The 25,285-nt window shown below is 38.6% G+C and overlaps 1 protein-coding gene across 4 annotated transcripts; it reads left to right on the forward strand.

Annotated features, from left to right (window-relative positions):
- Window positions 1-5,733: 5,733 nt before the first annotated feature.
- birc2.L (baculoviral IAP repeat containing 2 L homeolog) lies at window positions 5,734-25,285 on the forward strand. Of its 4 annotated transcripts, NM_001093264.1 has the most exon segments (10): window positions 6,348-6,407; window positions 14,056-14,142; window positions 14,564-15,449; window positions 17,562-17,661; window positions 18,126-18,204; window positions 18,738-18,783; window positions 19,121-19,360; window positions 21,119-21,376; window positions 22,285-22,326; window positions 24,337-25,285. In NM_001093264.1, coding segments are annotated over 8 exon segments (1,815 nt in total). In that variant the 5' UTR covers window positions 6,348-6,407; window positions 14,056-14,142; window positions 14,564-14,593; the 3' UTR covers window positions 24,531-25,285.

The raw sequence follows: 25,285 nt of genomic DNA on the forward strand, positions 1-25,285 counted from the left end.
AGTTTACAAGAAATCGTATGTATGTATGGGAAGTGATGTTTCCTATCACCTTTTGGTTTTTGTTTCATTATTAGTTAGAAATATGATCTGTAAATTCAAGAGGAATTTTTCATAATTATACAGGGATGTGTCATTACTGATTACATGGTAGAGAAAGTGAAATTCAAATCTTATATCACAGTGTGTTCTCTCTTTCTCTATCTATCTGTATCTATATATATATATAAATTTATATATATATTATATAAATATGTGGGGACTGTAGCTGTAAAAATTATTGCAAGTGCCAAAATAAAGTCAGAATCAAAATTGTCCTTGTAATGAATGTAAGCAAGGTGAATATACATATTGTAGAATATTTCTGTCACTTATTTAAAAAGTAAATGTCACTGTAGAGATACAGCACACTTTAATTCTGGCCCAGACTGTCACATACCTGTAAGTCAACAATTATACTCTTCCCTATACACAATAACCCAGCATAGTTGGGTATTAAGGTTTTAAGGGGCAAATTTGTTAAGATTGGAGTTGTGTTTTCCATGAAAATTCGAGTTAATTTTTGTTGGTCAAAATCCGGGTCAAAATTCGGGTTAAAAAAAAACACTCACATTTTTCGAGTTGTTAAAAAAAAAAAATAATAATAATTTTTTCAAGATTTATTATACCCCGACCATAGAAATAGCTCAAATCCGAAAAGAAATCATCTAAAAACCTGTCATGGTCATGTAGAAGTCAATGGCAGAGGTCCCTAGAACCACTTGATGATGTTAATAGCCTTATGATGTTCAAAGTTTTTTTCAGAGGGTTTTGCCAGAAAACTCGAACAGATTCAAGTTTTTTCCCGCTGAAAACTTGATCAATTTGAGTTTTCAGGTTGTTAACCTCCATCTCGCTGATTCGAGTTTTTTCCCATTCAAGTTTTTTTTAAAATTAGAAACCATTCAAGTTGTGAGTTGATTCTAGTTCATTTAAGGCAGGGGTCCCCAACCTTTTTCACCCGTGAGCAACATTCAGATGTAAAAAGTGTTGGGGAGCAACACAAGCATGAAAAATGTGCTGCCAAATAAGGGCTGTGATTGGCTATTGGTAGCCCCTATGTGGACTGGCAGCCTACATGAGGTTCTGGTTGGCAGTACATCTGGTTTTTATGCAACCAAAACTTGCTTCCAAGCCAGGAATTAAAAAACAAGCACCTGCTTTGAGGCCACTGAGAGCAACATCCAAGGGGTTGGGGAGCAACATGTTGCTCGCGAGCTACTGGTTGGGGATCACTGATTTAAGGTATGAAAAAACTTTAAAATTCAACCTTTGATAAATAACCCCTCAAGTGTCGAGCTAAATTAGGCTCATACTATTGTTTGACCCCGCAGGTTAATTTAAGAGGGGGCAGAACTGGCAATGTTGGGGGTGATGTCAGGGGCAGGCAGTGAGTTTTTGAGGGGGGGGCAGGATTATGATCCAGCAATCAGTGGATCACTTATCATTACTTTGGAAATCCAGCTTTTACCTGTACATTCCTTCCAAAACCTGGGAAAAAAGCCACCTGATAACTTAAAGAACCAAATTTCCATATTTTTTTTAAAGGAGAATTCAAAACATAACATAAAAATACCCCCCGGGCAAATGCCCCTAACTTTTTACTTACCCCTCGGTGCAGATTCTGTCTTCGGGCAGTCATCTTCATCTTCGGCCCATGCGCAGTTGGAGCAATATTTTTCCGGTCCCGAACACCTGCATATTCGCCGAAAGTCATGAAAATTTTCAAACATTTTTTGGAAATATTCATGACTTTCGGTGCATGCGCAGTTGTTCAGGACCAAATTCAAATAAATGAAACTATAAGAAAGAAAAAATGAAGGCCAATTGAAAAGTTGTTAAGAATAGGACCTTCTATAACATAATAAAAGTTAACTTAAAGGGGTTGTTCACCTTTTAGTATGATGTACAGAGTGACATTCTAACAATTTGCAATTGGGTTTAATTTTTTATTATTTGTGGTTTTTGAGTTATTTAGCTTTTTATTCAGCAGCTCTTCAATTTGAATCTAAACCAATCTGGTAACTACAGTCCAAACTACCCTAGCAACCATGCATTGATTTGAATAAGAGACTGGAATATGAATAGGAGAGGCCTAAATAGAAGGATCAGTAATAAAAATTAACAATACATTTGTAGCCTTACAGAACGTTTGGTTTTTAGAAGGGTGTCAGCGACGCCCATTTGAAAGCTGCAAAGAGTCAGAAGAAAAAGGCAAATAACTCTAAAACTATAAAAAAAAATAATGAAATGAATTCTGCACTGAAATCCATTTCTCAAAAGAGCAAACAGATTTTTTTATATTCAATTCTGAAATCTGACATGGGGCTAGATATATTGTCAATTTCCCAGCTGCCCCAAGTCATGTGACTTGTGCTCTTATAAACTTCAATCACTCTTTACTGCTGTACTGCAAGTCGGAGTAATATCACCCCCTCCCTTTTCCCCCCCAGCAGCCAAACAAAAGAACAATGGGAAGGTAACCAGATAACAGCTCCCTAACACAAGATAACAGCTGCCTGGTAGATCTAAGAACAACACTCAATAGTAAAAACACATGTCCCACTGAGACACATTCAGAAGGCAAATAAATTAAAAACTAAACAAAATAAAAAGGAAGATGAACTGAAAAGTTGCTAAGAATAGGCTGTTCTATAACATACTGTACTATAACTTAACTTAAAGATGATGTTGATGTTACTGGTCCTTTAACAGACTGTGTAGGCGTGGTTTCCTACTCCTTTGAATGCCACGTCTCACAGTTATTTCATATGCCGCAGATCTGATAGAAGAGATGGCCGCAAGACGTTGAAGCAGCTGGTTCTCTCCAGCTCAACACACTTTTACCGGCTTCATTGAAGAAACGTTGGGTTCTGTCAGGGCCGACATATAGTAATTGTCATTTAGCAACTTTCAGTCTGTTGGGATTTAGCTACATTGTTCATTTTGGTAATATTTTCTTTACTCGTTTTGAGGCATTTGTAAAAAAGGTAGTCAGTGTCATCAGAGTGTTGTGAACTGCACTAGTAAGTGATACTGTGTTCTTACTGTGCTCTTTCTTTGCTGGATTTGGCTGAATCTGTAGGGCTCAGATTGTGTTTGCAGAGCAAAGAGGACAATTTACCAGTTTTTGAACTTTTTTCTGGCTGGGTGGGTAATTCGCTGGTGGCACACCAGGTATTCCATCCCAAAACTGGGCTTTGGTATTTAGCTGATTCCAAAAAAATATAGATTAGGTGCCTAACTCAGAGAGATCAAAAAATCCTACCCAAACAGTATGGGGACCCAAATTTGGATCTCGACCAATAGTTTAAAGGGGAAGTATCGCGAAAATAAACATTTATTATAAGCCTCTTCATACTTAAATAAGAAACATTCTAAATATAATCAATTATATATTCTGCATTGCTTCTGAAATAATCAAGTTTACGTTCACTATTCCTCTCTCAGCATCTGTTTCTCTTCATTCTGTTTTTATGCAACAGTTAGATAGTCATTAACAGTTAGATCCAATATTCCTCACACATGAGCTCACTCAAATAATTGATTCCAGTACAAACAAAATCTAACTTTAGCACAAATCCTGCATGTAGAGAGACCGGATTTCTGTTGATTTTAATAGAGTGAGCTCTAATACATCTTCTAGGCAAAAGGAGCCCCCCTATAAGATATATTGGATCTAACTGTCAATGATTATCTGACACCCAACCCAACAGATGCTGAGAGAGGAATAGTGAACATAAACTTGATTATTTTCGAAAAAAATACAGAATATTTAATTGATCGTATTCAGAAAGTTTCTTATTTCAATATGCAGAAGCTTATATTACATTTTAATGTTTGCAATTTTTCAGCATTAAGAATAGGTTATCAATTTAATTACATGCTGTGTCACTTCTGTTTCTATATGGGTTTTAAAGGAGGAATATATAAGATGGAAAATCCATGTTTGTGCACATTGAGTTGAAAATATACAGGCTTTGAATTAATTTTGGCATCAAAGGGGTATTCACAACCATGGATATTTGTGAAACTGGAGTGAGGCTGTTAGGAAGTTGACATTCTTTTGTGTGACATTCTTTTGTGTGTGTTTTATTCTCATTATGTTCCTTGCTCCAGTTTTACATTACTCCATCTCTGTGAATACCCCCTTACTCCTTTTTAAAAAGGACATTAGCTCCCAAAATAAAATTGTGTCTAATGAAAGTAAATGTCATTCAAAGCCACTTTCTAATATATATATTCATTACACATAACACTGCTTATGTGTAAATGTAAATGCTATTCAAAGCAGTGTCTGTCTGTTCCTTGATACTATCTGCACTGGTGGTTCCTCTTATTTACTTCCCTAGTCCGGCATGCACCCAACCCTAACCCACAATCAGGACTGGACTGGGATTCAAAATAGTCCCAGGCAGTGGCGTAACTAGATATTACTGGGCCCCACAGCAAATTATTTTTCAGGCCCCCAAAATGTTTAGAGGTTGACTTGTTTCTCCAATATTTATTGAAATTGTATATGAATTAGGGCCTCATGGGGCCCCTATACCTCCTGGGCCCCCTGCAGCCGCAGGGTCTGCTTCCTCTATAGTTACGCCCCTGGTCCCAGGCATTTAAAATGCCTAGAGGCCCAAACAGTGTTCCACCAGCCCACTAAATAGTGAGTGTTTATGGCATCTTATATCAGCCCCTCTGGCATTTGCTAGAACTTTCAGATTGCCTGTCCGGGCCTGCCCACAATGCATTCTTCCCAACATTTCAAAATTAGAAAGAGGGACAACGTTCTGCCGTACGTAGTGCAGTGAAAACGTTTTTTGACCATGCCTGTTTTGTGGCCACAACCTCCTAAATGCCTTGTCAATTTTACAAAATTTGCCAGGTTATGGAAAGTTTAAACACACTTTTGGGGTTTTAGGGCAGAGACAGACGTGAAGCTTCAGGGGGATTTTATCACCTGGCGCCTAATCACCTCTTCTTCAGGCAAATAATTTCCCCGAAAAGCCTTCCCGCCAGCCAGCGCGGAATCTGTCATAGGAGCCGTCTGAGGCGGCTCCTGCAATGCCGCCCCCCCCTTCGCCGGCTTACCTGTTGGGAGGGGAGGCAGAAACATTAGTGCGGAGAGCTCAATTGCGCTCTCTCGCAATAGTATAGCCCGATCTCCCTAAAAAACAGAAATTTTGCTCTTAAAGGTGCAGAAGTGGCTTTTTGCCGCCCCTGGAAACTTCTCTGGCGCTGCCGCCTGAGGCGAGCGCCCCTGCCGCCAGCTAGAATGTAAATCGCCGATGGGATGGCAGTCAGAGCACTTCGTTTTCCGATGTTCCTCGTGAGGCAACTTCGGAAAACGAAATGCTCCAAGTGCCATCCTACTGGCGATTTCGATTCTAGCCGCCGGGGAGGCCGATCGGGGACATTAGTCGCCCGAAGAAGTGGCGTTTAGTCAGTTTTGCTGATGAAGGAGAAATTGCTGCAAGTTACAGTTCTCCCAAGATACAATCGTATCTTTTCTTCTCTTAAATAGTTAAAAAAGTGCAGCTCGTGGGTGTTCTGTCAGAAAACCTCTCGTTTCAATTAGTTTTAAAAGCTTTGTATATTTTTCCAGTCACTACAGGAGATCAAAGATAGACTCTTGACCTTCACCTCTTTAATTTAGATTGGGACACAGGGGGGTTTTTTTTAGTCACGTGAAAGGTTACGTAATATTAATTCCTCAAACTACGGCCCGGGAAAGTCCCTTTTGCCTTGACGCGTGCGTAGGAGGGGAATTTACAGAAACAGAAAACGTTCCCATAGAATTCCCCCGGATTTCCAAACCAAAACGAGCTTCAGACTATTTAAAACGAACGTACATCGAAGCCCAAATCTATTCATTCGCGTTACTGAAAAATAAGTCGGATCGTACCTGATTTTAACGTAAAACTAAAAAGACACGTCGCAACAAATAAGTGGCGCATGCGCGCATGTAACCGGGACGCCATGTTACAGCAAAGGTAAGGGCTGCGGCTTCGCTTCTCTTTACAGGCTCTGGGTTTGTCGCCTTTCAGCGCACTCTGTGAAATTTTATTAATGGCGGGTGGAAACAAATGAAGACGGCGGAAAAAAAAGGGTGTGAAGGGAAAATGGTGGTCGTGCCTCACAGCGAGTGTTCTGTCAGGTAGAAGTCGACATTGTGGGCTGGTTTCGTTTGCCGAGAAGTCTAAACGGACGCAATTGTGTCAAAGGACAATTACACAATAAACAACTGGGGGGTGGGCCCAAAGCAGCTTTATAAAAATGGCAAAACTTAAACTCTGTTCTTTTCAAGCGGATGTGGAGTGAAGAACGCTTCCGGCCCCTCCCCTCGTCAGCACAGGGTGGGCCGCTTTATAGTTCAGGTGAGTATAATGCAGTTGCCACACGACGCAGGACACGTCAGCTTATTGGCAGTGTGAAATCTCAATTTTTGTTTATTTTTAAACTTTCGTATGTTTCTTTCTGGACCTGGATTTTTTCATTGATAAAACTATTATTATTAGAAGGATTCCCCCCCAATGGCATAGTTCAAAGAGAGTGTGTTGCCTGGCAACAGCGCCTCACTGATACCTGGATATAAGGACCTCGGCTACAATGTATGGATGCTGCTGCCTTTCATGATAATTCCTCTGTGCTGGTCAACTGGTTATTAAGGGTTTTTTTTCATCTTTAGCTTTATGCAGTCAGTGATGTTCTGAGACTTTTTTCAGTTTGTTATTTTGTGGTTTTTTAATTATTTTAAGAATTGTATGTATGTATATTTTTATTTGTAAAGCGCTCCTTGAGGGCAAAGCACTGTACAACAAAACAATAAATTAGTAGTAACAAACAAGGGGTCATTGGAATAAAAAGTACCAATAAGTGCATTATTAGAATACAATTCACATAAATATAAAACATAATTACAATGCAGCCAAACTTGAAGTTCCAAATTTATCATTTCCACTTTTTATTATACTTTTTGTTTAGGTCGCCTGCTGTTCATATTACAGTCTCTCATTCAAGCCATTACCTGGTTGCAGTCTTGGACTGGCCCACCGGGATACCAGCTAAACTCGTGGTGGGCCCAGGTGTTAAAGGGCCCTTGTGCTGCTAAAGATTTGGCCTATTTCATGGCCGTTTCCTATTTCTTTGAGAACAAAGAGGCTAAATAGATGAAATAATAGATAATACACAAAAGCCATGAATATCCTGTAAATTATATCCTTATAAACGGTGAGTTCTGATGTCATCAGCAGCAGCTATCTGGTTGCTAGTGTCTGCGTTACCCTGGCAACCAGGCAGTGTTGGACTGAGACACCAGGGGCCCATCCAAAAACCTTAGACCAGGGGCCCATCCCAAAACCTTACACTAGGGGCCCACCCAAGAACCATAGACCAAGGGCCCACTCTCAGTATTATTATTATTCATCTCCTCACTCAACCGCTATTCTCCTAGTCTCTATTCTTTACATATTATATAGTGAATAAAGTAAACCCTCTTATAATATATAAGGATATTATAAGTTACCGAGGAGTTTCATGACTATATAAATTTATACAGGTCATGGAACTCCGAGGTAACTTCTAATATCCTCATATTTTACAACTGGGGGTACTTTATTTATTATAATACACACGTTTCAGTGAGTCATGTGACCGAAATGACATCAGAACTCACCATTTATAACTGATGACATCAGAACTCACCGTTTATAAGGATATAATTTACAGGATATTCATGGCTTTTGTGTATTATCTATTATTTCATCTATTTAGCCTCTTTGTTCTCAAAGAAATAGGAAACGGCCATGAAATAGGCCAAATCTTTAGCAGCACAAGGGCCCTTTAACACCTGGGCCCACCACGAGTTTAGCTGGTATCCCGGTGGGCCAGTCCAAGACTGCAACCAGGTAATGGCTTGAATGAGAGACTGTATTATGAACAGCAGGCGACCTAAACAAAAAGTATAATAAAAAGTGGAAATGATAAATTTGGAATTTCAAGTTTGGCTGCTGGGGTCAGTGATCCCTATTTGAATAAGGCAGAAGAGGACGGCAAATAATTCAGAAGGACACTAAAAAGTTTAATATGAATAGGACATTCTATAATATACTAAAAGTTACCTTTGAACTGATTTTTATGACTATGAGATCATTAAAATAGTTAGTGGTCTGATTGCAAGGTATCACTTAAAAAACTGTGAACTTTAGTTATTTAAGTTAAAAGTGAAAATACACACTAAAATTACATTGTAACATTATTCAGATAGTCTTTACTTTAAAGAGATACTGCCACCAGAATTTGTGTTTTTTTACATCTATCATAAAATTGGCTTTACATGCTACTTATAAATTTATTTATAATGACCTATAGGTAACTTTTAATGTACAATCATATTTTATGCTTAAAGGTGAACTACCTCTATAATGATTATCTATGTTGTAGACCATTTTGCCTCTGAAGAGGAAGATAACTGATAAAATATGAATTAAAACATATCCTTGGGATTAAATGGCTTTTCTATAAAAAGAGTAATTGGAAATTGTCTCGCAATATGATTGCCTGCATAATACTACAATGTAATATTAGTATGCATTTCCACTTTAAACCTGTATTTTCATAATTAAAGGTTACAAATCCTTTGCTTTAGTGACACCTTGTGAGCAGACATTGTAACATGATTTTTATAACCTCAATAAAAAGGAATGATCTAACTTCAGATATATAAAGTTGATTAAAAAGAGGGGATCTGACTTCTGTCAGTATTCAATTTTTGTATAGGAGAAAGGATCAGTTTTTGATCAGAAAAAAACACAAAGTTTGATGATTTTTATAACCATAAGTTCATTAAAATAGTGAAAATATTAAATTTATTGTAATATTTGCCTTACATTTCTGGATCTTTCCAGCTTTCATCTAGGAAATCGGGTCACTGACCCTGACAGACAAAAATCAATCGCTGTATGCGCCTTCAAATATTTTTATTTTTTATTACTTATCTTTATACTTAGGCCTCTCTTATTCATCTTCAAGTCTCTTATTTATACCACTGCCTAGTTGCTAGGGTAAATGGGACATAATCAACCAGACTTTCCCATTCTGGATTTTCTGTGACACTCACATGCTCAGTGGGCTCTGAGCAGCTGTGGAGAAACTAAGCTTAGGGGTTGTCACAAATTATCAAGCAGAAAATTAGGCTGGCCTGTAATACAAGTTGATGGTATGGAGTGTAATATTAAATTATCATGTTAATTGCACTGGTTTAAATGCTGCCACACACAAATAATCTGTATTAATTACTAATCAGCCTTATATTGTGACATTTCTATTCTATATGTACTGTATATTGTGAGTGGGTCCCTAAGCTCAGTAAGTGACAGCAGCACAGAACATGTGCAGTGAATCAGCAGAAAAGAAGATGGGGAGCTACTGGGGCATCTTAGGAGACACAGATCTTTACTGCTAAAAGGTTGTGGTTGCCTTGGGCTGGTACAGAAGCCTAAAACACAATTTACAACATTTCTTATTCTCTATTTCTTTAGTTATGCTTTAGTTCTTCTTTGAAAAAAACCCTAAAAAATGAAGAATTGCTAATTGACTCAGAATATCACTGTCTGCATCATACTAAAATTTAAGTTGAAGGGGGACTACCCCTTTTTTGAAACCTTGGACGTTTCTAGGGGCACAGTGCCTGGATTTTAGGGCAGCTGCTAAGGAAAGTGTAGCAATGTACTGATTCTGTACCAATTTGTATTACAGATCTAAAATTGCAAAATATTTGTGCTACTGAGTAGTTCTCCAATACTATGGAACGGTGCAATGTTATTGGCCAGATAGCTGGGCTGGCCTGGGGTTTGTAGACACATGGAACATACAACCAAGCCCAGCACCCATAAAAACCACTCATAAGTATATTATTTTTCTGCTGCAACAATTCACAGCTGCATAGTTCTCTGATACTATTAAATGGTGCAATCTCATTGGTCAGAGAGGCATACACTGCTAAAGCTGGACATGCCAGGGCAGTTGTAAGCTGCTCCCATAACCCATAGGTAGATGTGAGAACAGTACTCAATAGTAAAACACTCAAGCTGACCGACTCCTCCAGTTACAATAGTTTATCTGAAAGCAGTTCCATTGTGAAGTACTGGCTCGTTATGAAAGCAAATAATCAGGCAAAATCAGCTGAGATGGCTGCCTACACACCAAAATTACAAATAAAACAAATACATGTTATTGGTTCAAGAATTGAGAGAGAGAGAGAACATTAAGGGGGTGAGCTGGAGTGTGCATATATAACATTACAGCTCCTCCCAACTGTCCCGTTTTTCACAGGACAGTCCCAATTTTGACAGCTCAACCCTCAGTCCTGGACTGCTATTGAAATGTCCCGACTTTCTCTTTGATCTCCTGCACTGTTCACAAAAATGGGAGGGGTCAAAAATTCAATCCACACAGCAAATATTTTTGCCCCTATTCTTTCTATTTCCAAAATGTTGGGAGGTCTGTTACAGGATTGTGGTTGCTGGCGAGTCAAGCCAGGGATTCCATATTTTCTCGAATTTTTGTGGGCACCTTTAGCTTAGTCTGTTAGCCTGTAGAGTTCCAGCTGGGAGTCAATTAGTTTAATCCACTTTATGAGAGTAGGAGGCGAGGGACCCAGCCAGTGCAGGGCCACTTTTTTCTGGCATAAAACAGGAGCACTTGCATAAAGTAATCTAGGTGGATCTGGGAATCAAATTGTCTATTAGGCCCAGCAGGCAGGTAGATGGCTTCAGCACTTGTGGTAACAAAAGAGTTCATCTGCTAAGAATTGCATAACCGGTCTCCAGAATTTTGAAATGTCTGGACATTGCCACATCAGTTGTATAAAATCCACATCCGGTTAATTGCAGCAAGTGCATAAGAATACAATTTTAAATGGTAGAAGGAATTGTTTGCAATGTACACAGTCATTTAGTAATAGAAACTGCACCATGAAAATCATAGTTCCATACTTAATTTGGGTTGAAAAAAAAAACCAAAGTTCATCCCCTCCAAATAAAACCCAGTGCACGTACCTACGCACACTCAGTTACCCCTCACACTCACATAAAGTATATATACCAATATCTATTGTAAATTTTAGTTTCACCATTGCCTATGATATGATGCCTGTTGGAAAATCATCCAAGCTTCTCTTAAAGGGGTGGTTCACCTTCAAACTAGTTGTTTTCATATATATCATCTGAAATAACTACTTTTTGCAATGACTGTTTTTCTAATATTGAAGTGTAAAGTGTCATTTTTTTTTACCTTCTGAAGTAGCTCTGGAGGGGGGTTGCCGACCCTGTAAACTGTTCTAAATTGATACATTTCGTATCTTTGTCCCTGTTGAGCAGAATCCCTAGATTTTCATTACAGGCAGCTGTTAGAATTGATACAATAGTTGCTAATTCTCCAGAGATGCTGCTGAGAAATGTATCAACCCAATGTTGCAAAATTGTAACAGTTTAGAGTCTGTGCCTGAATTACTGAGCTGCCAGACTCAAACAACAGAGACCAGGGACATTAAAGGGGTTGTTCACCTTCCAAACACTTTTTTCAATTTAGTTGTTTTTAGATTGTTCCCTAGAAATAATGACTTTTTCCAATTACTTTCCATTATTTATTTTTTACGTTTTTTCCAAAATCTAAGTTTAAAGTTGAATGTTCCTGTCTCTGGTGTTTGAGTCTGACAGCTCAGTAATCCAGGTTCAGATTCTGAACTGTTACAATTTTGCAACATTTAGTTGATACATTTCTCAGCAGCATCTCTGGAGTATTAGCAACAATTGTATCAAGTCTAACAGCTGCCTGTAATGAAACCCAGAGATTCTGCTCAGCAGGGACAAAGATTAGAAATGTATCAACTAAATGTATCAATTTAGAACAGTTTACAGGATCGGCGACCCCCCCTCCCAGAGCTGCTTCAGAAGGAGAGAAATGACACTTTATACTTCAATATTAGAAAAACCGTGACACATAGAAAATAGAAAGTCATTGGAAAAAGTCGTTATTTCTGGTGATCTATCTGATAACAACTAGTTGTTTGAAGGTGAACAACCCCTTTAAACATTAAACTTACATTTGGGAAAACAGTAAAAAATAAATAATGGAAAGTAATTGAAAAAAGTCTTTATTTTTGGGGAACAGTCTGAAAACAACTGAATTGAAAAAATTGTCTGGAAGGTGAACAATCCCTTTAAAGGCATTTATAGAATCACAACATCATGACCAAATCCCTTTCACATGAGCCTAATAATGCTGGTTTTACCTATTTTATACAGTGCACATATAGGGCAAATCAGGTATGCTATAATGAAAAGGAAACCTAAAACAATGGATGTTTATCATTACCATCATTACTACCAATTAAAGGGATGTTAACACCACAAAATTTGTGTTTTCAAATTATTAAAATGTACTGTTGCCCTGCACTGGTTCAGTTGGTGTGTTTGCTTTAGACACACTACTATAGTTTATATAAACATGCTGCTGTGTAGCCATGCGGGCTGCCATTTAAGTACAGGTTACATTGCTGATACCAGATGCACTCTGTAGAATCCCATTGTATTCCAGTGCACAGATTATCTGTTATCTGATAAGTAACCTGTGCCTTTTTTAGCCTGCATGCCTCATGGCTACACAATAGCCTATTTACATAAAATATACTTGGCTTCCTAAAGCAAGCACATAACTTTTACTAATGCATAAGTACATTATATGTTGATTCATTTAAAATGCTTTTATTATTTGGTGTTATTGTTCCTTCTCTTTTTTATCAAAGTACAGTCCCAAGGTACTTTCCTCCATTGTGTTGTGCCAAAAGTATGGTTACATAATGCTGAACAACTCGGTTGTAGGTTTCATTATCTGGCTGGCTTGAGTAAAGTAGATTGAGCTGCCTGCATCTTGTAGATACATGTGACGTGGATTAAACTTGTCCACTGCCCGTGACAGGTCTATCAATGTCTGTCCCAAAGTAAAAAAAAAAAATGAACTCTAATGTTTAGATATTCCTCCATTAATTTTTTCACATTCAAGAAATATAATTAGGGATGCAACGACTCCTCGTGCCTGGCTGAAACGAATCCTAATATGCAAATTAGGGGTGGGAAGGGAAATTACGTAATTTTTTGTCTCAAAACAAGGAAGTAAAGAATTTGGTCTGCTTTTTCCCCATCCCGTCTCTAATTTGTGTATGCAAATGAGGATTCGGTTTGCTATTCAGCTGAAGGATTCATCGAATTAGTGAATTTGGTGTATCCCTAATTATAATGCCTGAATAATAACCCTGAAATGCCTTATGTGCCATTGTCTAAGAATTGTTGCTGCATTTGCTTCTTATTGGACTAATAAAGTTTGTGGACTGAATGTACATCTGCTCATTTATTAAAGGGGTTATTCATCTTCCAAACACTTTTTTCAATTTAGTTGTTTTTAGATTGTTCCCCAGAAATAAAGACTTTTTTTCAATTACTTTCCATTATTTTATTTTTTTTACTGTTTATCCAAAATCAAGTTTAAAGTTGAATGTTCCTGTCTCTGGAGTCTGGCAGCTCAGTAATTCAGGGTCAGACTCTAAACGGTTACAATTTTGCAACATTTAGTTGATACATTTCTCAGCAGCATCTCTGGAGTATTAACAACTATTGTATCAATTCTAACAGCTGCCTGTAATGAAACCCAGGGATTCTGCTCAACAGGGACAAAGCTAAGAAATGTATCCACTAAATGTATCCATTTAGAACAGTTTACAGGGTCGGCGACCTCCTCCCCAGTGCTGCTTCAAAAGGTGAAAAAAGACACTTGACACTTCAATATTAGAAAAACGGTCACACACAGAAAATAGGAAGTCATTGGAAAAAGTCGTTATTTCTGGCGATCTATCTGAAACCAACTAGTTGTTTGAATAATGTGGAATTCAAGCACTGTTAATAAAAACACTGTTAAGGGTACACGTATGTTAAATATAACTAACACATAGTCTTTTGCCCCTTCCTGTAGGTGCTGATGTCCCACCGGCAAATGTGCTGACCTGGAGAAGTTTTGTTTTTCCTTACTCCTTTTCACATTGTATCATGGCTGGCTAAACCCTTAACAAAGGAAGGGGGCATCTTTCTTGGGGAGGTAGTACTAATTACCCCCACCATAGTTCAAGTAAATACTCAAAGCACAGCATTCATGGCGTTGATAGATTACAGATTATTTCATCCAATGAAAGGCAACAATCAATTTAGAAAATACCTTAGCAATGAAGAGCTTGCATTTTACTATCCTACCTGACTTGTATAAAAGATAGGCTTAAGGAAAACAGCGTAGGTGGAAGTAAGATTGTGCCGGCTGAGTAAAGGTGTTTTTAGTATTGCTGCCAATCACACTGTAACTTTGTGCATGGATGTTGTGCTGTTGGCTTTGCACTGCAGGTTTTTATTAGAATTGCGTTGCATTAACATCAAGAATAGAAAACGTAACTGATAATCCAGCAGTGATTTACTCCCTAAAAAAGATGCCCCCCTTCCTTCTCCCCCTCTTTACACACACTATGGCAAATGAAATTCTGGACAGAAACCCAGACCTTGCTAAGTGGGTGAAATCAAACCCAAGCATGTGTAAAATTACCTTGGACTTCTCATGTGAACTCTATCGGCTCTCCACATTTTGTACCTTTCCGACCAACACACAGGTGTCTGAGCGGAACCTTGCCAAAGCTGGATTTTATTATACCGGTTCCGACGACAAGGTCAAGTGCTTTACCTGTGGCTTGATGCTTGATAATTGGAAGAAAGGCGACAATGCATTTGAAAAGCACAAAAAATTATACCCCAGCTGTAGTTTTATTCAGAATGTGCCGCCGGTAAATCTCGGTGCATCTTTGCATTCTGCCTTCTCACCACCTGCCTCCAATAGTACTCCCATGTCCTCTGCTGCTTCTGAGAATGACAAAGTTGAGGCGATCAGTATGAAATATTGTAGTATTCCCCAAAATCCAGTCACATTCAGAGGCATCGAGGATCTGTCACACATCCGGACTAGTGAATACATGTATACAGAAGAAGCCAGGCTTAACAGTTTCAAAGAGTGGACAAATGCATTTCTTACTCCTCCTGAACTTGCAAAAGCTGGTTTTTACTTTGTCGGGCCTGGAGATAAAGTCGCCTGCTTTACCTGCGATGGTAAATTGAGCAACTGGGAACCAAATGACAATGCCATGTCCGAGCACCGTCGACATTTTCCAGATTGTCCCTTTGTGAAGACCTCTACTAGGGTTTCCTCAAGGTTCAGTGTTTCAAATGTCAGCATGCAGGCCTCCTCGGCTCGACTCAAAACCTTTGTCAGTTGGCCGCCTAGGATTCCTGTGAGTCCAACACAACTTGCAGAAGCCGGATTCTACTATGTTGGTAAGTATTTGCCTTACTGGAATTACTCCAAATATTAAAAGCCACATTCCTGTTATAATGGAAAATGGACATCATTCTTCAGACTATTGGTATTGTAGTTGCTTAAGGGTTCTTTGGCCAATACATTTTCCACACAAGTTATATTAATTCTGTGCATAGTAAACGTGTGTATGTATGTATATATATGTATATATATATATATATATATATATATATATATATATATATATATATATATATATATAAATAAATAGTCTGAAAGCCGGCACTACACGTCTAAAGGTTAACGTTGCCTGGGTGCAAAAAGCCCAAAAATTAGGTAAAGAATGAAGAAGCTTGCACTCACAGGGCTTATCAAGTCAAAAAAGGTGTTTATTTTGGATCAAATACATACATATATATATATATATATATATATATATATATATATATATATATATATTATATATATATATATATATATATATATATATATATATATATATATATATATATATATATATATTAGTGAATAAAGTTATGTAAAATATAAGGATATTAGAAGTTACCGAGGAGTTCCATGACTATAAAAGCATGAGGCCGAAGGCCAAGTGTTTTTATAGAGGTCATGGAACTCCGAGGTGACTACTAATAGCCTCATATTTTGCAACAGGGGGTACTTTAATTATCATAATACACAAGATTCAGTGAGTCGTGTGACAGAAATGACATCACTAAGATCAAAATATAACCGATGACATCACTAAGCACCGTTTATAAGGATACATTTTACAGGATATCCATGGCTCTTGTGTATTATAGATGTGTCATGTTTGTTTTTTTAAGGCTGATGGCACAAAGTACTGGTACTAGTAAACAATTCAAGGACAGAAAGCACCAGTTCCAGCTCTGTTATGTGTTTTTCATTTAAGTGAATGGAAGGTAACAGCAGTGCCTTGGGGTACTGATAACTGTTAAAGGAGAACTAAAGCTTAACTAAAGAAGTAGCTAGAAATGTTGTACATTATGTTTTGTGCTTCTGTACCAGCCCAAGGCAACCACAGCCTTTTAGCAGTAAAAATCGGTGTCTCCAAAGATGCCCCAGTAGCTCCCCATCTTTTCTGCTGATTCACTGCACATGCTCTGTGCTGCTGTCACTTACTGAGCTTAGGGACCCACTCACAATATACAGTACACATAGAATAAAAATTGGTCACCATATAAGGGTGATTAGTTATTAATATAGATAATTACTACATGGCAGCACAGAAACTAGTGCAATTAGCATTAGAATTTAATAATCAGTCCTGTAGCATCAGCTTATATTACAGACCAACCTCATTTTCTGCTGGATAATTAGTGACGACCCCTAAGCTTAGCTTCTCAACAGCTGCTCAGAGCCCACTGAGCATGTGAGTGTCACAGACCCTTTCCAAGATGGTGACCCCCTGTGACAAGTTTGAAGTCCTGGATCATTGCTGCTATTGACAAGCTGAAACTTTAGGCTGGTGCAATAAGTTCAGTATATAAAAGATGGCATTTTTAGCTTTATTCATGTCTATGGTTTAGTTCTCCTTTAAAACAGACTAGTGGAAAATATGCCCCATATGTCATCATCCTTAAGAAGCATCTGGATGTAATCTTCTGGGAGCATTGTAGTTTACTTCTTAGGCACACGGGTCTCATTCTCCACTACCTGTGTGCCATGAGTCTTAAGGTGGCCATACACGGGCCGATAAAAGCTGCCGACAGACTGTGTCGGCAGCTTATTGGCCCGTGTATGGGGACCCCCGACGGGCTTCCCCGATCGAGATCTGGCCGAAAGTCGGCCAGATCTCGATCAGATGGGACAGAAAATCCCGTCGGATCGCGGCCGCATCTGTTCGTTGATGCGGTCCCGCGATCCGACCACCCGTTTACCGAATGCTAGGATCCGATCGTTGGGCCCTAGGGGCCCACGATCGGATCTGCCTGATATTGCCCACCTCAAGGTGGGACATCGCCAAACGAGCGGATCTATCCATGTATGGCCACCTTTACTGTTATTAAGCAGTTTCTATTGCCCAACCATTAACCTGTGCGTGTTTGGTAGACCTCCAGAATTATATTTAATACATTTCCCTCCATTTAAAGGCAGAAATGACGATGTTAAATGCTTTTGCTGTGACGGAGGGCTTCGTTGCTGGGAGTCCGGAGATGACCCGTGGGTTGAACATGCAAAATGGTTTCCCAGGTTGGTTTCTTAATATAAAACCATGACTTTCATTAACCCTGAACTGTGAAACGGTATATCACATGGAATTTGGCATGTTTAGGAAGGGAGGATTTGTTAGCTCACTTTGTGCAGGAGTTTCAGCCTGCTTGGGCAAAAACTCTCATTTGTGGTCAAGGATGAACATTTCCTAAAATACCAGTTGACATTGATCCCAGAAATGCACCCTGAGTGGGCCACAGACCAAGCGCCATGGATAACCTTCTGTAAGTTCATGGTTTATAAATAATTGGCAAGCAGAAATCCTTTTATAACTTGCCACCACTCTTGTTCTCCTCTAAGTCATGTGTGATAACCCTCAGCCACTAATGTCTGTAGCATTCTAATAGTAAACTCTGACTTTTACAACCGTGTTTATTCTTTGAACAGCCCTTTTTGTTTATAACCTATAGTTATGTTCTAATAAAATCCATTTTGCCCCTTAGATGTGAGTATTTGTTGAATGTAAGAGGCCAAGACTTTGTTCGTGAGGTTCAAGAAAGACATCCACATCTTCTTGATCAGGTAAAGACCTTTTGGGGTTAAAAAGCTTTATTTATCACAAATCGGGTACTATTAAGGGCATACTGTGCAGACATCTAAAATAAAATGACATCAAGGGGCAGATTTATTCAGGTTCAAGTTGTTTTTCTCAAAATCTTTTGGGTTTTTTCAAGGTTATTTTTGAGTCAAAAATAAAAAAAACCTGGAATTTTTTGAGATTTATTATACCCCAACCTTGAAACTGGCTCAAATCCTTCTAAAACCCATCGAGGTCATGTAGGAGTCAATGGCAGGGGCCCCTTGAACTATTTGGATATGTTAATCACCTTTTCAAGTTTTTTTTTTTTTCAGTGGGTTTCACTTGAAAACTCGATCAATTAGAGTTTTCGGGTTAATCACCCGAACTCGCTGATATGAGTTTTTTCACTCTAGTTTTTTCTTAAATTACAAACCATTCAACGAGTTCAATCGAGGTTTAAAAAAGCTCACAATGCTTTAATAAATAAACCCCCCGAATGTCGCCATAATGACTTTGTATTTTTTGTCTTCTTTAGTTGCTTTCATCTTCAGAAAACCAAAATGAAGCAAAGAACACACCCAGTAAGTACATTATTAGTTTCTTATTCATCTTGTATATTCAAGGTTTGTCTTTATGTTCTGGTGTAATCCAGACAATGTTATAAACTGAATGGAACAGCCTATATGGATGTGACCTTGTTAATTCTTACACATATTTCATTAGCAAATCTTTTTAACGAAACTACAGTAGACATCTAACCACTGTTAAAGCTCAATAACACTATAAATAGTCTATATCTATATATATATATATATATATATATATATCTATAATAAATCGTTTTGCAAAGTAATCTGATTTGTAGAATGTTGCTGATTTGTTTCATTGTCAGTAAATTTAAACTTTCCTTTATTACAGTTATTCGATTGGGAACGGAGAATAGCCAGGAAGATGAAATTATGATGAGCACTCCCATGGTTCAGACTGCCTTGGAGATGGGATTTAATAGAAGATTAGTGAAACGAACCATTCAGAGTAAAATTTTGACATCCGGAGAAAATTATATTCAGCTTGATGATTTAATAAGTGATCTTCTAAGTGCACAAGAAGAACAGACTGAGGAAGAGCGAAACAGACAGGCAGAAGAAAACTCAATGGGTAAGTGGCTACAATATACAAGTGCTAGATTATGTGTAAATACAGTGGGGCTTATTTATAAACACTGAGCAAATTTGCCCCTGGGCAGTAACCCATAGCAACCAATCAGTGATTAACTTTTTTTTCAGCCAGCTGCAGGTTGAACACTGAAAGCAATCATCTGATTGGTTGCCATGGGTTACTGCCCATGTGCAAATTTGCCCAGTGTTTATAAATAACCCCCAGTGTGTGTCTACTAACACACTTTCATGTCAGTAGTTAATAGTTTCATTAAAGTGGCCCTGTCACCCAAACATAAAAAGCTGTATAATAAAAGTCCTTTCCAAATGAAACATGAAATCCAAATCATTCATAGCTGTTGTAAACTCATTTAAAATCTCAGCCGTCAATCAAATTTTGCCTGCCCCTCCTCTATGCCTTAGGCAAGCATTTACTTTCACTTTCCAATTAGCACTTCCTAGATGTCAGTGCTCCCCCCCAGGACATGGGGATGGACATCAGGTCCCCAATTCATGTGCACAATCAAGATTCTGAGATGATGCAAGGCTTGGCTTAAAGGAGAATTCAACCTGTAATAAAAAAAATCCCTCCAGCCTACCTGCCCCCCGGGCAAATGCCCCTATTTTTTTTACTCACCCCTCCGTGCATATTCTGGCCTCGGAGTTAACTGCAGCCGTCTTATTTCTTCTGTCTTTCGTAAGTTTCGGCGCATGCGCAGTTGGAGTAAATTTCCGGTTCTGAACCACTGCGCATACGTTGAAAGTCACAAAAATTTCTGAAATTTTCGTGACTTTCGGCGCCTGTACAGTTGTTCGGGGCCGGATATTTACTCCTAACTGCGCACGCGCCAAAAATGCCGTCAAGACATGAAGATTACCGGAGAAGAAGAAGATGGCTGCCGTGAACTTGAGGCCAGAATCTGCACGGAGGGGCATTTGCCCGGGGGGGGGCAGGTAGGCTGGGGGGGAGGGGGTTTACCCAGGGTAGTGGGGGAGGGTTTTTTTTTTGTTTTTTTTATTACAGGTTGAATTCTCCTTTAATGTGTCCACAAAATGGCTCCTGTCTGCTTGCTATAATTATGAATTCCCAGACTGAAAGGAACAAGATTCAAATAATTTATATAGTGTAATTAAAGTTCATTTTACTTGACAATGTGATAATATAGGATTTGGAATAATATTTTTGGGTGACTGGTCCCTCTTTATCCACGTTGGTGAGAGTGGGCATTCCTTCACCGTACATTAGGTGGATACGTGCACTTTACCAGTCCGCAGTAGCTAAATTACGCACAAACACAACTTTTGCACCCCTTTTCAATTAAAAGCGGTACCAGGCAGGGTTGCCCACTGTCTCCTTTGTTATTTGCAATAGCTATGGAGCCTATGGCGTGCCGTATCAGGGCCTCAAGGGCAATAGCAGGGTTTAAACTAGGTGACCTAACCGAGGTTATCTCAATGTATGCAGACGACACCCTTTTCTACCAGTCTAACCCAAATCAGGAGCTGGCAAATGCGTTCGATATTATGACATGAAGCAATGTAAATTGTAACAGCAATGTTATTTTGATGACTGCTTGTTCAATAAAAGAATTGTTAAAAAAAACCAAAAAATTTGCCCTTTGTACCAGTGGGTACATGTAGATTTCACGCAGTTGCCATTCAAATCAGTGACGGGTAGCTGGAGTGATGTTGGCATTCCTGCTTGTGCCATGTGCATTACATTTCTAAGAGGTGTTAAATTATAATTGTGCTTTTGCAGATGATATCTCTGTAATTCGTAAGAGCAGAATGGCTTTGTCACAGCACATTGCTAGTCGAAGCATTCCCATCCTGGATTATCTGTTGTCTTCCAATGATATCACCACTGCCGAATATGAAGACATAAAAGTGAAAACACAGCCCATTTTGCAAGCTCAAGAGATGATCGAGACTATAATAACTAAAGGAAAAACAGCAGTTCAGACATTAAAAAATTGTCTACAGAAGCACGATCCAAACCTCTTCAGACAACTATTCAGTAAGTTTTTTTTTTTTTTTTTTTTTTTTTTTTTTTTTAAAAAACAGGGGAGCTGGCAAATATCTGTAGAAAGAAATCAAATATCAAAAGAAATCAACTTCTGGGTAGTTCAGGCAAACACATAGTTTGGGAGGGAGGCATTTATGTATATGAGACTTCCACAAAGTGCCCAAAAAGGGTTAATGTTGTCCTAGTGATTTTATTATTGTAAAGTTGGCGGTATACTTTGCACATTATTAAAGACACTATGCAAAGAAGGTGGAATGGAGACAACCTATGCAGAATACTTAGTACTAGTCATACATCCTTCATGTAATCACACACAATTTTTTAGTTGCTTGTGTAACTTCATCCTGTTCATGCCCTTACCACATATGGATGGCCATTATTATACCACCACATTGCAAGTGCTCAGAGTCTTCATACAATTGAGTTGGTGATGGCTGAAGTTGATGAAGTACATGCCTATGTATTTACTGGCCATTCAAATAGCAATCTTTATCAATTGATTTTTGACCATTTTGGAGACATATTAAGATGGATATTATTACTCTGTAGTAGGGATGCACCGAATCCACTATTTTGGATTCGGCCGAATACTGAACTGAATCTTAATTTGCATATGCAAATTAGGGTGTGGGAAGGGGAATTTCCATTTACCTTGTTCTGTGAAAAAAAGTCCAACAATTTCCCTATCCGCCCCAAATTTGCATATGCAAATTTAGATTTGGTTCGGCCGAGCAGAAGGATTCATCCAAATCCTGCTGAAAGAGGCTGAATCCCGAAACGATGTCCATATGAAGGTGAAATTTGCAGCCACATTTGTTTTGGTTGGTTTTAAATGTATGGACGTGTTTTGTTTGCTTGCTTTAGAATTAAAACCTTTTTTTTTTTTTCCATTATTTCAGCTGAACAGTCTCTGAAATGTATATCATTAGATGATTGTTCAGGTAGGTTGAATGATTTATTAACTATTACAGTACCTGTATGATGTTTCCAGTTTTCCAATATGGTTACTGCTGACCCTTCCTCCTTTTTTCCAAGAGATACTGGGGCTCATTTATCAACACTGGGCAAATTTGCCCAAGGGCAGTTACCAATAGCAACCAATCAGTGAATATCTTTTAAAAGCCAGCTGCAAGTAGAACAATGAATGCAGCATCTTGATTGGTTGCCCAGTGTTGCTAAATGACCCCCCACTGTGTTATAAGCGCTAATCTTATCGCATTAGAACGGGTGTTTCTGCACATGTTCTCCCTAGAGCTCAGTCAGACCAAGCATTTATTTCACTGATGGAAAATGCAAATACCACTTTGTGACTGTACAAAACCACTTAGATGTGCAGTGTGTACAGTCCGTGTTTTCTCTGCAAGCGGACTAATTAAAAAATTCCAGTTCTGCCCTTCTAGTTTGCGGTTTATTGACCTGTGTATCTGACAGTCAGTCTGACCAAAACCTGGCCAAAAATAATCATTGTGGCAGGTTTGAAATCGCATAGGCTGAGGCTCACATCATTGTGTTAATCTGGTCTGCATTGGGATCGATAATTGGATATACCCAGATTGGCTCTGAGAATGAATGGCCAAATTGGACCAAGATCCCCTCTTCATGTTTAGGGTGAGCGTTTCAGAGTAGATTGATCATTTATTTTAAAACTTAAAGGAGCAGTTAATTTCCAATAGATTGAAGCACTATATTTATTCTGCAGAATGCTTTACCATACCTGAGTAAACGGCTCTAGAAGCTCTCTGTTTGTTTATGATAGCAGCTGCCATATTAGCTTGTTTTGACATCACTTCCAGCCCGAGTCTCTCCCTGCTCACTAATAGCTCTGGGCTCAGATTACAGGAGGGAGAGGGGAGCAAACTGAGCATGCTCAAGCCCTATCCCTGGAGGTTTAAGCTGAAGGCAGGAAGTCTGATACAGAAGCCCATGTGTACACAATAGAAGGAAAGAAATGTGCTGTTTCTTTTGAATGAGGGACTCCTTCCTTCTCCTTTAAATGGCTTGACTATATTTTGTGCCATCATTCTTATCTCATTCTTTAAAGGGATACTCTCATGGGAAAAAAATATTTTTTCAAAATAAATCAGTTAATAGTGCTGCTCCAGCAGAATTCTGCACTGAAATCCATTTCTCAAAAAAGCAAACAGATTTTTTTTAAATTCAATTTTGAAATCTGACATGGGGCTAGACATATTGTCTATTTCCCAGCTGCCCCAAGTCATGTGACTTGTGCTCTGATAAACTGCAATCACTCTTTACTGCTGTACTGCAAGTTGGAGTGATATCACCCCCTCCCTTTTCCCCCCCAGCAGCCAAACAAAAGAACAATGGGAAGGTAACCAGATAGCAGCTCCCTAACACAAGATAACAGCTGCCTGGTAGATCTAAGAACAACACTCAATAGTAAAAACCCATGTCCCACTGAGACACATTCAGTTACATTGAGAATGAAAAACAGCAGCCTGCCAGAAAGCATTTCTCTCCTAAAGTGCAGGTACAAGTCACATGACCAGGGGCAGCTGGGAAATTGACAAAATGTCTAGCCCCATGTCAGATTTCAACATTGAATATAAATAAAATCTGTTTGCTCTTTTGAGAAATGGATTTCAGTGCAGAATTCTGCTGGAGTAGCACTATTAACTGATGCGGTTTGAAAAAAAAACATGTTTTCCGATGACAGGATCCCTTTAAACTCTCACAATTACATTTTATACACTATGGCTTTTTGCCATAAAGCAAGATAGGGCTGCTGCTTTATGCTACCAATACAATTTGAATACCAGGAAACCACTTTCCCCTGCAATAATAAAGTAAACAATTTCCCCCTGCAGTAATAATCCCCATAAAATTTACATATTGAACAATATTTATTTAAATTGGTCTTTTTCTTTTTTCCTGTTCTTACCATTTCTTTTACTTTGGAGTCAACCAACTTTTTTTTTGTTTCTGTTTAGATTTATCTATGGAAGAACAACTAAGGAGACTGCAGGAAGAAAGAACCTGTAAAATATGTATGGATCAGGAGGTTTCCATTGTCTTCATACCTTGTGGCCATTTGGTAGTCTGTAAGGATTGCGCCCCCTCTCTCCGGAAGTGCCCAATATGCAGAGGCACGATTAAAGGCACAGTTCGGACGTTTCTTTCATGAACTGGTACAGTGATCATTCAACACAAGCCACCCTGATTGCTTTAAGAGAATCCAGTTATGATGCAATTATTACTTTAACAAAAGAACTGATATATATAGATATATAGATATATAATACTGAGACATAATGCACTATAATAAAACAATGTGTTTGAATATTTCCTACATAGCTCTTATATCTGCTGAATTACAGTCTGTGCTTGCATAATTATATGATATCTCTCTTTAGAGTGTATGGGGAAAACATGAGAGCTGTCCCTGCTATGCAGAGTTTCATCATGGCCAATTTGACTAGTCATGAGTCCATTCTATATCAGGCCATGCCCAAATGGGTGAATAGTTCTGGCCTCTTGCTAAGGGACTAACACATTAGGAGCTTTACACTACTGTCTGAGGGATAATTGATGTTTTAGGAGGGAGACAGAACCAGCAAAAAGGTGCATGACAGACCTGCAACCCCACACTTTCTGACGTGAGAATAGACTTTAACTTCTTGGGAGGATGGGGTTGAAACACCCGGGCAAAACGTTAACATTTGATTTTAATTGTGAACTTCAGCATCAGTAGTTGCTTTTATATCCAGCTTCTGTCATATGGATGATTCTTCTCTGCTGTGCCCGTCCCTCTTTTTTTTGGCTTTCCTTCAAACTAGGGATGCACCATATCCGTGTTTTTCAGTTTCATTTGGCCAAAATCTGAATTCTCTAGGAAAGAATCTTAATTTTCATGTCAAAATTAGGCATGTAAAAAAAAAA

Source organism: Xenopus laevis, chromosome 2L (genome assembly GCF_017654675.1).
Source record: "Xenopus laevis strain J_2021 chromosome 2L, Xenopus_laevis_v10.1, whole genome shotgun sequence".
Taxonomy (NCBI): Eukaryota; Metazoa; Chordata; class Amphibia; order Anura; family Pipidae; genus Xenopus; species Xenopus laevis.

What these genes read in the sequence shown, in the direction of transcription:
- birc2.L (XM_018245120.2), top strand. Translation starts at nt 14,558, where the DNA reads ATGCCCCCCTTCCTTCTCCCCCTCTTTACACACACTATGGCAAATGAA. An exon ending in AGCCGGATTCTACTATGTTG is followed by an intron (nt 15,450 to 17,561) that starts GTAAGTATTTGC and finishes CTCCATTTAAAG; the next exon opens with GCAGAAATGACGATGTTAAA. An exon ending in ATCATTAGATGATTGTTCAG is followed by an intron (nt 22,327 to 24,336) that starts GTAGGTTGAATG and finishes GTTTCTGTTTAG; the next exon opens with ATTTATCTATGGAAGAACAA.